Raw genomic sequence first — 13829 nt, forward strand, 5'->3', positions numbered from 1 at the left:
TTCTCTCGACCCGAACACCCCAGCGCCCAACCTGCTCAATCCCCTCCTGACGCCCCACCCAACCTGCTCCATCGCCCCCGCCGCCGCAGCCCCCTTCCTCTCTGGCTCCCCCTCCCCCACCCCACCCGCCTCCCTTCTCTCCCCCGACCTCCTGCTCCTTCCTTCGCCTGCTTTTCTTGCTGCAGTTCGCGGCCTGGCCACTCCAAGCATACCGACCCCATGCGAGATCCACCCGATGACCGCTGTCCGCAGTCCCAATGCGTGATCCAGAAAGTGGCCGTCGTCCGCCATCCATGCATGAGATCCAGTAGGTGGCCGGCCATAGCTCAACCTCCGGCGAGTTCTTGTTGTTGTCGTTTGTTATGGTGCTTTGCACTAATCGACGGATAATTCGATAGCTAATTGGGATGTACTCCCAACCTGATTGATGTTAGCTACTATGGATAATAGATAGATTAGTGTTCTACCATGCACCGAATGATTACCATGTGCATGCTGTGATTGGAAATTAGCATCTTCTTTCTATGGCTCCAGACTTTTGGATGTATACAAATTTGCTCTATGTTTTGAACTTGTATTGAATCTTTTCTTATTAGAATGTGAAAATTTGGTACAGAATTTGAATGATGATTTATTAGTGCATGGATCATCTTTTAAATTTGTCGTGACGTGTGCGTTGCCGTGACAGCGCACGGACATTTCCACTAGTATTCATTATATTTGATGACAATTATGCTTTTCTGTTTTTTGATTTATACATATCCGTTTTAAAAAAATCTACAAGTTCAATGGTTGAGAACTAAACACAGAATTTAATTTATCCAACTTTCTTACTAGTTTCTCAAGAAAATGCATAATTACATGTTTTTAATATATTTCTCCATATTAACATTATTCAGAGAAAGAAACAAGTTATTATAAAAAAAATTGTAAATATGAAGGAAACTCTTTTCCCCGTCATATCTCAAATATGTTAAGTTGAACACTCGGACGTGCGGAGCAACGGTGCTTGTTTATATAAAGTTTTGCTACTTTCTGTGCTCGTGGTTATTGAAAAATTAAGCAATTTCGAAAAGAGAAAATTACGCAAAACCATCACATGCACTGATTTTGCAGTTGAGTGCGTTTTGACGGTAAAACTGACGGTGGGGCTCACTTGTTGGTGCCACCGTGGCGCCGCTGGACAACCGCCTTCTTCCTCGCGCCAGCCTCCGTCCGCCCGCAGTCACCGCCCTCACGCTCCTCGTGCCCGCCTCCGTCCAACCGCGGCCGGCGCCCTCAAGCTCCTCGCGCCCGCATCCCTCCGCCCGCGGCACCGATTGCCGCTGCACGAAGCCGGCAGAGGACGACGACACGCACTGGCCGTCGAAGAGCGCGTGCAGCGCGTCAAGCTAGAGGAGCTGCTCTCGGCACTGGAAGCCGGCGAGCGCGCGTGGCATCTCCCGTGCGACGTAGAAGAGCTCGCAGCCGCGGGGTCTCCATGGCGTCGAGGCGCACCCGCTCCTCCCGGCCAGCGCCAGCGCCTCCACCCTTCGGAAGAAACTATTTCTGTCAAGGCAAATTACCGAGCATCGGGCACAGAGGGCACGAAGAGTGGCACCGGCAAGGCGCGGGCGTCGTGCGGCGGCGGGCTCGCTCGACGGACGGTGCGGCGGCAGTGGGCTCGCGCGACGAGGCGTCGGCATTGGGGGGCAGGGGGCGCGGCGCTGGAGCGAGCGGAGAGGGAGAGCACGAGGAGGCGCAGGCTTGGGGGCAGCGGGCGGCAGCAGCCACTGGAGGAGCTGCGGGTGGCCGTGGGGAGGCTTCCAGCCCTCAGCGGCTGGGGCGTGCACGGCGGCAGCGGAGGTCGGGGACGGGGACCGTGGGCGCGGCGGTGGAAGGGGCAGTGCACGGCGGCTGGGGCAGCACCCGGTGGCACCCGTGGCGGCGGTGAGGTTGGAGCAGCGCCTAGGGCGCGCACGGGGCAGCAGAGGTCGTGGACGGGGACGGGTACGGCGGGCAGCGTGCGGCGGCGGACCGCGGAGGTCGGGGATGGGGACCGCGGGCGGGGCGACAGGGTCAGCGAGGTGGCAGAGGGGTCAGCGCGCTGCAACAGCAATGGCGTCGCGTGAAGAAATCACCGAGCGAAGCGCGTCGCGCGAGGAGACCTGTGCCATGGAGTGCTCCGCCAGGAACATGAGCTCGCTAGTCGTGGCTGGACACGAAGAAGAAGAAGAGCCCGAGCTCTGGAAGCACACGTACGCGGAAGAGCGACGGCTGGGCCTGCTCCGCGGCCATGGCGCCGGCGCGCGCGTGCGCATTTATCCAACGTGGTGCCACGGTGGCACTGACAGGTGGGACCCCTTGTCAGTTTTACTGTCAAAATGCACTCAAGTGCCAAATCAGTGCGGGGAGAACCTCCGTGCTAAAAAACGGTGGTGATTTGAATTTTTTTAAAAGGTAATTTTCCTAGATATGTACCTGAAATGTGGTGATTTTGCATAATTTTTTCTTTCGAAAATAACAATTTAATGAGTAATTGCAGAATATAAATCATGACCACAGTAGCAACTAACACATGCATCTCAAAAATACTAGAAGTATTTAACAGCCAACAAACAGCAATACGAATTCGCAGATCATAGCTAAACTAAAGATCGGATCATTGATTATACTGTTTCGATGAAGAAGAAGAAGCGGTGATGACGATCGAGTTGACTTGACGACGTTCCTGGCGACGAAGACGACGACACGTAGTACCACCGGACTTGGACGGTAGACGACCCATGGTGACGGAAGCGAGCAGTCGCACGGAGCGCTTCCCAAAAACCTTATTCGTCCTCTCCCGTACAAGATCGCAAAAGCGAAAGGTTCCAGAGACCTGCTCTAGTCACGTAGGTATAGGTCGGTTCGGTTTAGGAAGCCCGGCCCCGCACCGACATGGCTTGACCTCGGCCTCGAACTCGATCCATGAAACGCAACACGCGCGCGCGTCGTGACGAGGCGAGCGGAGGAGGAGGAGGAGCGTGCGTGGCGATTTCTCTTGCTCACTTGCTAACTAGGTGAGAAGCAACATCCCTTATATGTTGGTCTAACTCACTCTAAACTAGCAAGGTGGGAATATTTCCATTCTCCTCGTCCCACTTCATGAATAGCTTTTGAGATTTTCAGAATTATTAAATATTGGGCCTTGGGCTGATCAGGCTCACCCAAATTCTAACTATCCCCCACCAGATCTCAAATACCCATTTAGATATTTGCCCGTTCTCGCTACTTATTTATATACTGGTGCTTCAGCAGAGACTGTTAAGTTGAACTTCTATCTAGACCTTTAAGTTAAATTCATCCACACTCACAACGGACTAAGCCTTGAATTGCCAACTGGCGTGAAATAGATTTCACTCAAAATCAACCAGTACTGGGCTGCTAGTAGTCTACCCCGTGGGTGGAGCATATGCGTCGTACTCCGTGGTCTCTTCATTAGTTACTAGAGATCACCCAAATCTCATAAACTGCGACGTTAGACAATCGGACTCATATAGGTGTGTTCTTTCAAGAATGCTCTGTAGGACAGCATCTTTTGCTACTCATAGCTGCAATGAACACATTAAGGCATATCGCCAACCTACCTTACATCAATTTGAGAGTTGCACATCTTCACATAGAGAGGGTTATATCATACTCTCCTCTGTTATGCCGATAGCTTCGTTTTTCCCAGGTCCTACTTCACGGGATCTTCGATCACATAAGTTGGGTTACCACTATGGCGTAACGTTCATGGGTCTCAATCCCATCTCCCTCGATGCGCTCTCTATCACATTACGTGATAGTCCCTTTGTAAAAGGAGGATCTACTAGATTTTTGTCTGTTTGAATATATGTAAGAGTTATTACTCCAGAGTTTTCTCAATTTTCGGACAGACTTCACACGTCTTCTCACGTGTGAAGATGACTTAGCGTTATCCTTAGAACTGTTCACTTTAACAATCACAGTTTGATTATCACAGTTCATCAGAATGGCCGGTACGGGTTTTTCAACCACCGACAAGTCCATCAAAAGATCTCTCAGCCACTCTGCCTCAAAAGTGGTTGTATCTAAAGCAGCAAGTTCTGCTTACATAGTTGACCTCGTCAATATGGTCTGTTTACAAGCTCTCCATGACACTGCGCCACCACCGAGTGTGAATACATACCCGGTTGTAGCGTAGAGCACATCTGCATCAGAGATCCAGTTCGAATCACAATATCCCTCAAGCATAGCTGGATGCCCTGAATAATGTATCCCATAGCTCACCGTACCTTTTAGATAGCGCAATATCCTTTCTAGTGAACGCCATTGATTTATACCCGAGTTTGACGTGAACCTACTCAATTTGCTCACAACAAAAGAGATATCAGGCCTCTTAGAGCTAGCTAAGTACATAAGGGAACCGATTATTTGAGAATATCTCAATTGATTTTTCCCTTCTCCATTGTTCTTTCTGAACATCACGTTGGGATCATAAGGTGTTGGTGAAGGATTGATGTCCGTAAAGCCGAACTGACTCAAAACCTTCTCAACAGAGTGGGATTGCAACAAAGTAATTCCACTCTCGTCCTTAATCAGCTTAATGTTAAGAATAACACCAGCCTCTCCCAGATCTTTCATATCAAAGGACTTTGATAGAAACGACTTGACCTCATTTATTAATTTCATGTTTGTACCAAAGATTAGGATATAATTAATGTATAAACACAAAATAACACCTTCGCCCACACCATGGTGATAGCACACACATCTATCAGCCTCATTAATGACAAAGCCTGCAGAAGTTAAAGTTCTGTCAAACTTCTCGTGCCATTGCTTAGGTGCTTGTTTCAGATCATACAAAGATTTTAGCAACTTGCAAGCATTTCTCTCTTCACCCTTTACCACAAATCCATCTAGTTGATCCATATAAATTTCCTCTTCCAACTCTCCGTTAAGGAAAGTTGTCTTTACGTCCATTTGATGAACGATAAGATCATAAGAGGCAGCCGGGGATAGTAGTATTCGAATGGTAGTAAGTCTAACAATGAGTGAATAGGTGTCGAAGTAATCTTCGTCTTCTTTCTGAGTGTAGACTTTTGCCACCAGCCGTGTCTTTTATTTTTCAATAGTACCATCAGGCCTTAGCTTCTTTTCGAACACCCACTTGAAGCCCACGCTCCGCTGAGCATAGCCTAGAAAGATACAATCCACTGTCTTCGTTCCAAACTTACGTTTCTTGGGAATTGGAACGTTGACCTTCGTCAAACATCCCCAAGTGCGCAAGTAAGAAAGTGATGGCTTTCTCCCAATCCACTCCTCGTAGGGAGTCTTTTCTTTATTTTTGTTTGGAACTTTATTCAGGACATGACATGAAGTCAGTAGAGCCTCCCCCCCCCCCCCACACCATGCCTTAGATAAACCGGCGGTGGCTAACATGGAATTCACCAAGTCAGTCAACGTGCGGTTTTTCCTCTCGGTGACCCCATTTGATTGGGTTTCCGCACAAATTCATCAAATACATTGGAGAAATACTCGCCACCACAATCTGACCTTAAATGTTTGATCTTTCTCTCCCATTGATTTTCAACTTCAGCCTTATAGATTTTAAAGTAGTCTAAAGCCTCATCTTTAGTTCGCAGCAAATAAACATAGCAGAATCTAATAGCATCATCAATTAACATCATGAAATATCTCTTTCCAACTTTTGTCAACACACCATTTATCTCACAAAGATCAGAATGTATGAGTTCTAGAGGTGCCAGATTTCTCTCCTCGGCCGCCGTGTGGGGCTTTCGAGGTTGCTTTGATTGCACACAACTATGGCACTTAGAACCTTTGGCAATGATAAAAGTAGGAATTAAACTCATACTGGATAGCCGAGACATTAAACTAAAATTAATATGACATAAAGAGTGCCAAAAATTTGCATCATCATTAACACTGCCAAAAGTATGGTTCACTGACATGTCACTAAAATCAGAAAGAGAAAAGCGGAACAAACCTCCGCACTCATAGCCTTTACCAATAAATTGTTAATGTTTGGACACAACTACTTTATTAGACTCTAAAACTACCTTAAAACCATCTCTGCATAAAAGGGAACCGCTAACGAGATTCTTGTTCATGGAGGGGACATGCATCACGTTCCTTAGCGGCACGATCTTTCCCGAAGTAAACTTCAGATCGACCGTACCAATAACACGAACAGCTGCATGCGACCCGTTCGCCATCAAGATGGTTGAATCCCTTCCATGATGGTAAGAAGTAAACAAAAAGATGTCAGAACATACATGAACATTAGCACCCGTATCAATCCACCAACATGGAGATTGAAACACTGAAAGAACAGTAGGTAAAATACCATACGTCTCAGTTTTGCTAGCGGTCATGACGTTGACAGTCTTCTGCCCCTTTTTTTTCCTCTCCGATCTGCACGATCAGGACAGTCTCTAGAAAAGTGACCGAGCTCTCCACATGTGAAACAATTCATCTCGCCTTTCTGTACTTTCTTCTTCTTCTTGAAGGTAGTACTCTGCGTGGGCTTGTTGTTGTTAACAACAACGGACTTCTTCCTTTTGTTCTTTCCGTTGCCGTGAAAATTCATGTGTACCATATTGGCGTTAGACGGAAAATCAGCAGCCCTCTCAGTGGTGTCCTTGAATCGAACTTTCTCTTCAACATCAAGGGACGCTATCAGTTGTTCAACTGATATCTCCTGTCTCTTGTGTTTGAGAGACGTGGCGAAGTTCCTCCACGCAGGAGGTAACTTTGCAATAATGCACCCAGCCACGTACTTGTCAGGCAATTCACAGTTGAGAAGTTTGAACTCTCTCACAATGATCTGTACCTCATGTGCCTGTTCAACTACAGAATGGTTATCCACCATCTTGTAGTCGTTCAGCAACTCCATGGTATACAGTTCACCGCCTGCCTTGGTTGCACCGAATTTAGCATCCAGTACATCTCACGGCTCTTTCCCGTCTTCTATGTGCATGTACACATCACAAAGACGGTCAGAAAGTACACTCAGAATGCATCCTCTAAAGGCAACATTGGCATCCTGGAAATTTTTCTGAGATTCCTCAGATAAGTCTTCCTCAGGTTTGCTGTCTGTCACCCAGAATACTTTCAAAAACAGCAACCAGAGCATGGTCTTTAATTGCCATCTCTTGAAGTACATCCCGGAAAATTTATTCGGCTTCAATGCATCGGCTAAACCCATTGTTAAATCCAGAAATTGCCTACAATAAGGTTTTTGGATTGTTGGAAAAATTAAGTAATTTCGAGAATAACAATTTAATGAGTAATTCCAGAATATAAATCATGACGACAGTAGCAACTAACACATGCATCTCAAAAATACTAGAAGTATTTAACAGCCCAACGAACAGCAATACGAATTCGCAAATCATAGCTAAACTATACATCGGATCACCGATTACGTACTGTTTCGATGAAGAAGAAGAAGAAGAAGAAGAAGAAGAAGAAGAAGAAGAAGAAGAAGAAGAAGAAGAAGAAGAAGAAGAAGAAGAAGAAGCAGCCGTGATGACGATCGAGTTGACTTGACGACGTTCCTGGCGACGAAGACGGCGGCACGTAGCACCGCCTGACTTGGACGGTAGACGACCCGTGGTGACGGAAGCGAGCAGTTGCGCGGAGCGCTTCCCAAAAACCTTATTCGCCCTCTGCCGTACATGATCACAAAGGCGAAAGGTTCCGGAGACTTGCTCTCCCGTTCGCTGGTGCACGCCGGCGCTCGGGATGGAGTAGACTACGATGACGGCACAAAAGCGAGAGACAGACGAAACCCTAACTCGGTTGTGTTGCGTACCGATCGGAGGGACGGGGTGGCTGTATAAATAGTCACGCAGGTATAGGTCGGTTCGGTTTAAAAAACCAGAACCGACTCCATAAAATCTGCACGCGTCCGTAATAGATTCCAAAAATACCTCACGCGTGTGACAAAAAGATAGGAAGGCGAGGTGAGCGGAGGAGGAAGAGCGCGTGTCGGAATTTTCCTTGCTCACTTGCTTACTAGGTGAGATGAGGAGCAACATCTCTTATATCCTTATATGTTGATCTCACTCACTCTAAACTAGCAAGATGAGATTATTCCCATTCTCCTCATTTCACTTCATGAATGGGCTTTTGAGATTTTCAGAATTGTTAAATATTGAGCCTTGGGCTGATCAGGCCCACACAAATTCTAACAGTGGTTGCTTGTCTTGACACGAATTGTTAATCACCGTGTGATGCGCAAATAAAGTTTCATCGCAGCAGAACCGTACACGTAGAATGGCAGGCAATTGATATTTCGGATTATCGCCGAATCCTACTCTTTTTTATTCATTTTTTGGTTAGTGCCGAATCTTGCATCACTTTCCATCTCTTTTCAGACACGTAGAATAGATTTGGTTTCGCCCGAGAGAATGTCCGAATTCCCTAGCCAAGTCCTCTAGACCTAGGAAAAACATCCACGCAACGCAAAACAACATTTGCCTAACTTTACCAGCACTCTGCAGATTAAAGTTCGCTAATTTTCCAAACGAATTTGATAGGTATTTAACTTTCTCGCAATTTGTTTTTTATATTTAACTGCCTCTGCATGTCCCTGATGCAGCACTGCCTGGAACAAGCTGCAAGATGAAGCTGAAGCCGTGGCAAGGTCAATGCAAATACGCAATGCTGCAGCTGAGACTGTCGTTTTGTTTGGCTATTGTGCAGTCATGTCTGCGAAATGTAGGCCGTAAGCCCTCTCAATCTCTCGTCCCTCTTTTACCTGGACACACACACGCAAAGAGAAAACGAAAAAGAACAGAGTTCAGAACAAGCCAAGAACAGAGGAGAGTAGCTTTCAGGCAACACATGCCCTTTTTCTTTTCGATTCAGCACACCAGCAACAAATGCTGGCTTCCCTTCTTGAGGTGTCACTTTGTGCACCCACTGTAGCCATGCTTCTAGAGACATACACACACATGTAGCTACAGCAACAGAGTACACATAGTACTCTCTACTGTTGATGTAATGGCCAGTAACAGAGCTGCCATCACCTACAACAATTGACTAATGCACCTAACACAAAGGTGCACATCACAGTTTAATAGGATTACATATGACAAGATTAAACACCAACATTGACCGAGACACATAGGCGCATAGGGCAGCATTGCAACTCATTCACAAGGCGGAAGACAAATTTGAACAAAGAGGGAGCATTTGACAAGTACTTCGTTCACAATGCTTTCAATCTCATTATTCTCTTATAGATGAAATAAATAGGAAGAGTGTCGAAACCATACATAAAATTGTACTATAATAGACCATCACAAATTTAACTACAGATCCTCCCTGGCGCACAGAAAGCTTACAATCAGTATATGACTTTTATCAAGATACCACGCCAACAAATGGAATACGCGTCGAAAGCTGCTGCAACTATCTAACCCATTCATTCCTCACTGGTTACGTGTTTCAGAAACCATAGGTTGGCAATGGCAAGACGCTGTTAAGCTTCGACGAGCGGATCCTCCTCTTCCTCAGCTTCTCAGCAATGATGAAGGAGAGCTCCAGAGACTGGGATGCATTCAGCCTCGGGTCACAGTGGGTGTGGTAGCGGTCGCCCAGGTCATCGAAGGTCACGGTTCGGGATCCACCAATGCACTCTGTCACATTCTGCCCAGTCATCTCAAGGTGGACGCCTCCTGCGTGGCTACCTTCTTGCTCATGAACATCGAAGAACGCCCTGACCTCAGCCTATATTATATAAAAGTTCATGATGATTAGTTCAGTGACACGATTGCAAAGACTTGAGCTAACACGTATTAACTGAAGAAACAATGACCAACTTATGTTAGCCAATAATCTCAACAGCACACTTCAATCAAATAAAAAGAATATTAGTAATATGGCACTATTTCAGAACTTGTTTTAATTTTGCACATTACAACATACTGGCGTCATTATTAGTAATATCTGATATATCTACGATTCATACAGTATGGTGAGGAGATATCCTGCTTTCCCCTTCCAAGATGCAGCGCATTTCTTGCAATCTTAGACTAACATTGCTAACAATTTCCTATAGTGCAGATAGTGAACAGCCAGATAACAAGCTGCTGCTTTGGTAGGCATTGTCATTACAACCAATCCTTAGTAGTTCTATGGAACGCTCATAAGCAGTTTTCTTTTTGCTCTGAGAGATGCATACTACAAGACATCCAGAACTTTGTACCTTTCAGTTGAGGTAAGTGGTTTATATTAAGAACCACTATGGCACCATGTGCTGGTACCATCACAAGAGTTGCAAGCAATACTCCAACTACATAATTTGTCCCGGAACACACGTGCTTAGTACACACAAAAATTCTTGAATGATCAGATGGTTCAACCTCCAGTACTCTGACCAATCAATTTCACATAAAGTGATTTGAGTATTTCCACTTCCATCATAATCGTTAGACCCACTTCAATAAAACCATTTAACTGACATGTACCACTGTGACCACTTATGATAGTGAACAAAAGACGATTGTTTTTCTATATATTTCCGTACCAGTCCAACAACTACCATCACCGTGAAACATATGATGGGTGTCCACATCATACCTAACACACCTTTCATAACTACATATTTTTTTTGGGGGGGGTCTGGATTATGCCCCCACATACAAATTTGAGATTAAATTGACCAGTCACCAACTTTCTTGTATTAATCACAGCTAGTGACCCACCAGTTAATGACTAAATTGTAATAGCACTCGTCATTATGATTTATGTAGATCGAATATCCAAATCAAGTTGGGAAATGTTGCACTACATTTTGCATGCTTTCACAATTCATCAGCTAATTAGCTATTTCAATTATTCCCCAGAAAATGTACCTCAATGCTAACTTGTCTTTTCACCCATATTACTGGTGATCATACACCTAAATTTATTTCAGTTTTTGCTAAGATTTTTAGATTGATGCGCAGATTGTTCGCAGAGGATGTCCCATGCTCGTGAAGCAATAAGAGGGATGAAGTAGATTGAAAAATAGCACGCACCAGAATGGAGTCAAAGGGGCGTGTCTTCAGACCGCAAGGAGCCTTGATAGTGTTCCCATGCATGGGATCAGTGATCCAGGTGACAATTTGACCAGCATGGCGGACAGCACGGATAAGATGAGGTAACTTGACCCTCATGTTCTCCGCCCCCATTCTTGTAATGATGGTAATTCTCCCAGGCTTGTTTGTTGGGTTCAATATGTCAATCAGTTTTACCAAGTCAGCAGGGTTCATTTTGTCACTCACCTGCAATCCACATTTTTGAATGATATATTAAGTCAGTATACATCCACATGTTCTTCATGCTGTTAACATGAAGGTAGTTTCAAAACAAACCTTGATACCAAGAGGGTTAGCAACACCCCTGAGGAACTCAACATGAGCACCATCGAGCTGGCGAGTGCGTTCACCGACCCAAAGCATGTGGGCAGAACAGTCATAGAAAAGACCAGAGGTCGAGTCCTGGCGGGTCAAAGCTTGCTCATACGGTAGGAGTAGGCACTCATGAGAGGTCCAGAATTCAGTACTCGACATAACAGGGTGATCCAATGTTAGCCCAGCTGCAGACATGAAGCCAAGGGCTTCATCAACCCTGTGTGCCAATTCTCGGTACCTAACATAGCACCCTGGCAATAATTAGACCATGGACAATCTCATAATTCGCCAAGAAAAAAAACCATCAGACCATCAAATAAATACTAATTATAGTTTCTTAATATTAGAGCTACTGTTGCTGCATAGCAATATTTGATTTTGTTGTTACACAGTAAACTAATGTACATTATGTTGGTGATTCCTCAGCTGAGTCAGCGGAGTACAACGATATCAGCTATTGACATGACGTTGACACAGGAAACTACCACCCGACGATGATTTGAGAAAACAAAAACATGGTCCATCCTATAATGTTCGGCTCCTAGAGGAAAAGTGAATAGGTGTGCATTCCCATCAAATAGGATGGTCAGTAGCATTCAATAGGATGACTATAATTGCATATCTTGTAAGCAGAATCAAACGACTTGGTTGATTATTATGATGATAAAATTCCTACGATTCTCCCCAATAGAAAGGGCAATAGAAAGTCTAAAAAGGGTCATGGAAGATCTTTTCACCTGTCGCCCTGCTCGCTGTTTTCAGTGAAATCGAGGTTCCACTGGGTGACCCGTTGCATGGCAGCGTACCCTCCCATGGCGAACGCGCGGAGGAGGTTGAGTGTCGCGGCCGACTGGGTGTAGGCCCTGATCATCCTCTGGGGATCGGGGATGCGGCTCTTTTCGTTGAAAGCATCACCGTTGATGTTGTCCCCTCGGTAGCTCGGCAGCTTCACCCCATCCCTTACCTCGAACGAATCCGACCTCGGCTTTGCGAATTGGCCGGCCATTCTCCCAACCTATTACCCAAATCAGTCAATCATACACATCGCGATTAAAAATCTGATCAGATTTTAAAGGGGCTTAGCGAAGGTTGATTTGAGGTGGGTGATGCCGAAATGGATGGGTACCTTGATGACGGGCATTTGACCGCCAAAGGTGAGGACGGCAGACATCTGAAGCAGGACGCGGAAGGTATCGCGGATATTGTTGCCGTTGAACTCCTTGAAGCTCTCGGCGCAGTCGCCTCCTTGGAGAAGGAAGGCCCGGCCCATGGCGGCGTCGGCGAGGCGCTCCTCCAGGTGCCGCGCCTCCCCGGCGAAGACGATCGGCGGGAACGCCTCGATCGTCTTGAGGGCCGACTCCAGCTCCGCGGCGTTGGGGTACTCCGGCAGCTGAAGAGCCTTCTTCGCCCTCCAGCTGTCCACCGTCCACTTTGCTGGCACCGCGGGCGCCTCCGGTTTCGGGTCCGGTATCGCGGACTTCTCCGGCGCCACCGACGGCGAAGAGGTCTTCGCCGCGGCCGGGGCGGCGGCGGCGCTCTTCGAGGGCTCCGCGGCGTGGACGGCGCAGATTGTGCGGCGCTTCAGCGGGAGGAACGAAGGGGCGCGGCGGGGCTGAGGGGCGGCGGCTCCGGACGATATGGCGGCGGCGGCGTGGTTGGTGGCGAGTGCCATTGCGGACGGAATGCCGGCGGTGGCGGCGGCGATCGGGTTGGCGAATCTGGGTTTTGCGGTAATGCAATGCGCGAGTGGAGGTGAGGTGAGGGGAGGGGGTGCGTGGTGGGCGCGGTCTCTCCTGAAGCTATCGGGGAGTGGGGCGCGCTATTTATAGCTGGCCGGAGCCGGTCAGTCGGAGGCGGGGTTGGTGAGTGGGAGGGGAGGGTGGCGCGGTAGTTGGACGAAGCGACCCGGGACGGACGGGAGGAGGAAGGAAAGAGCAGGGAGGGATATCCTGGTCTTCTCTGTCGCGGGTACCATTTCTTGTGTTTCTTAACAAAAGTGGCGTAAACAAAAAACTGGAAAGACAATCGAGGGTTCGATTGCTTCTTTGGATTCGGACTATGGTTAGGTGTGGTCTCTCTGTGTCCAGGTTCATATGACTCGCACAAATTTTTGTGTCTGGGCAAAAATTACATAAGTAACACGAGGTTATTACGCCACAAAAATGGTATTGTTGAAATTCATATTGAAAAAGATTTTTTAATGACATAATTTTATATACATATATGAATATTGTTTAGTATAATTGTTTGTCACATACGGTACTCTCCTTTTCTAGAGCCAAGACGCATTAGATTTTTTTTAGCATAACATTTAATTAACTAGCAAAACACCCGTGCATTGCTACGGAACAACGGAAAATTGTATCAAAACGTCAAATTAAATGTTGATGTGTTTCATGAGCACATATGTATATAACGATT

General features: G+C 46.6%; 1 protein-coding gene across 1 annotated transcript; it reads right to left on the reverse strand.

Moving 5' to 3' along the window:
* Nucleotides 1-9215: 9215 nt before the first annotated feature.
* Nucleotides 9216-13319, reverse strand: LOC100824118 (phospho-2-dehydro-3-deoxyheptonate aldolase 1, chloroplastic). The gene is made up of 5 exons (XM_003557740.4): nt 12535-13319; nt 12146-12423; nt 11370-11646; nt 11034-11279; nt 9216-9741 (listed from the first exon to the last, which is right to left on the reverse strand). The coding sequence occupies exons 1-5, from the start codon at nt 13078-13080 to the stop codon at nt 9460-9462; spliced, it is 1629 nt and encodes a 542-aa protein (XP_003557788.1). The 5' UTR covers nt 13081-13319; the 3' UTR covers nt 9216-9459.
* Nucleotides 13320-13829: the final 510 nt, after the last annotated feature.

Source organism: Brachypodium distachyon, chromosome 1 (assembly GCF_000005505.3).
Source record: "Brachypodium distachyon strain Bd21 chromosome 1, Brachypodium_distachyon_v3.0, whole genome shotgun sequence".
NCBI lineage: Eukaryota > Viridiplantae > Streptophyta > Magnoliopsida > Poales > Poaceae > Brachypodium > Brachypodium distachyon.

Excerpts from the sequence above, each read along its gene's own strand:
- LOC100824118 (XM_003557740.4), bottom strand. The coding sequence starts at position 13,080 with ATGGCACTCGCCACCAACCACGCCGCCGCCGCCATATCGTCCGGAGCC. Across the intron at positions 11,280-11,369 it reads CTAACCCTCTTGGTATCAAG|GTGAGTGACAAAATGAACCC; the intron begins GTTTGTTTTGAA and ends TGTGGATTGCAG. Across the intron at positions 9,742-11,033 it reads GCCCCTTTGACTCCATTCTG|GCTGAGGTCAGGGCGTTCTT; the intron begins GTGCGTGCTATT and ends TATATAATATAG.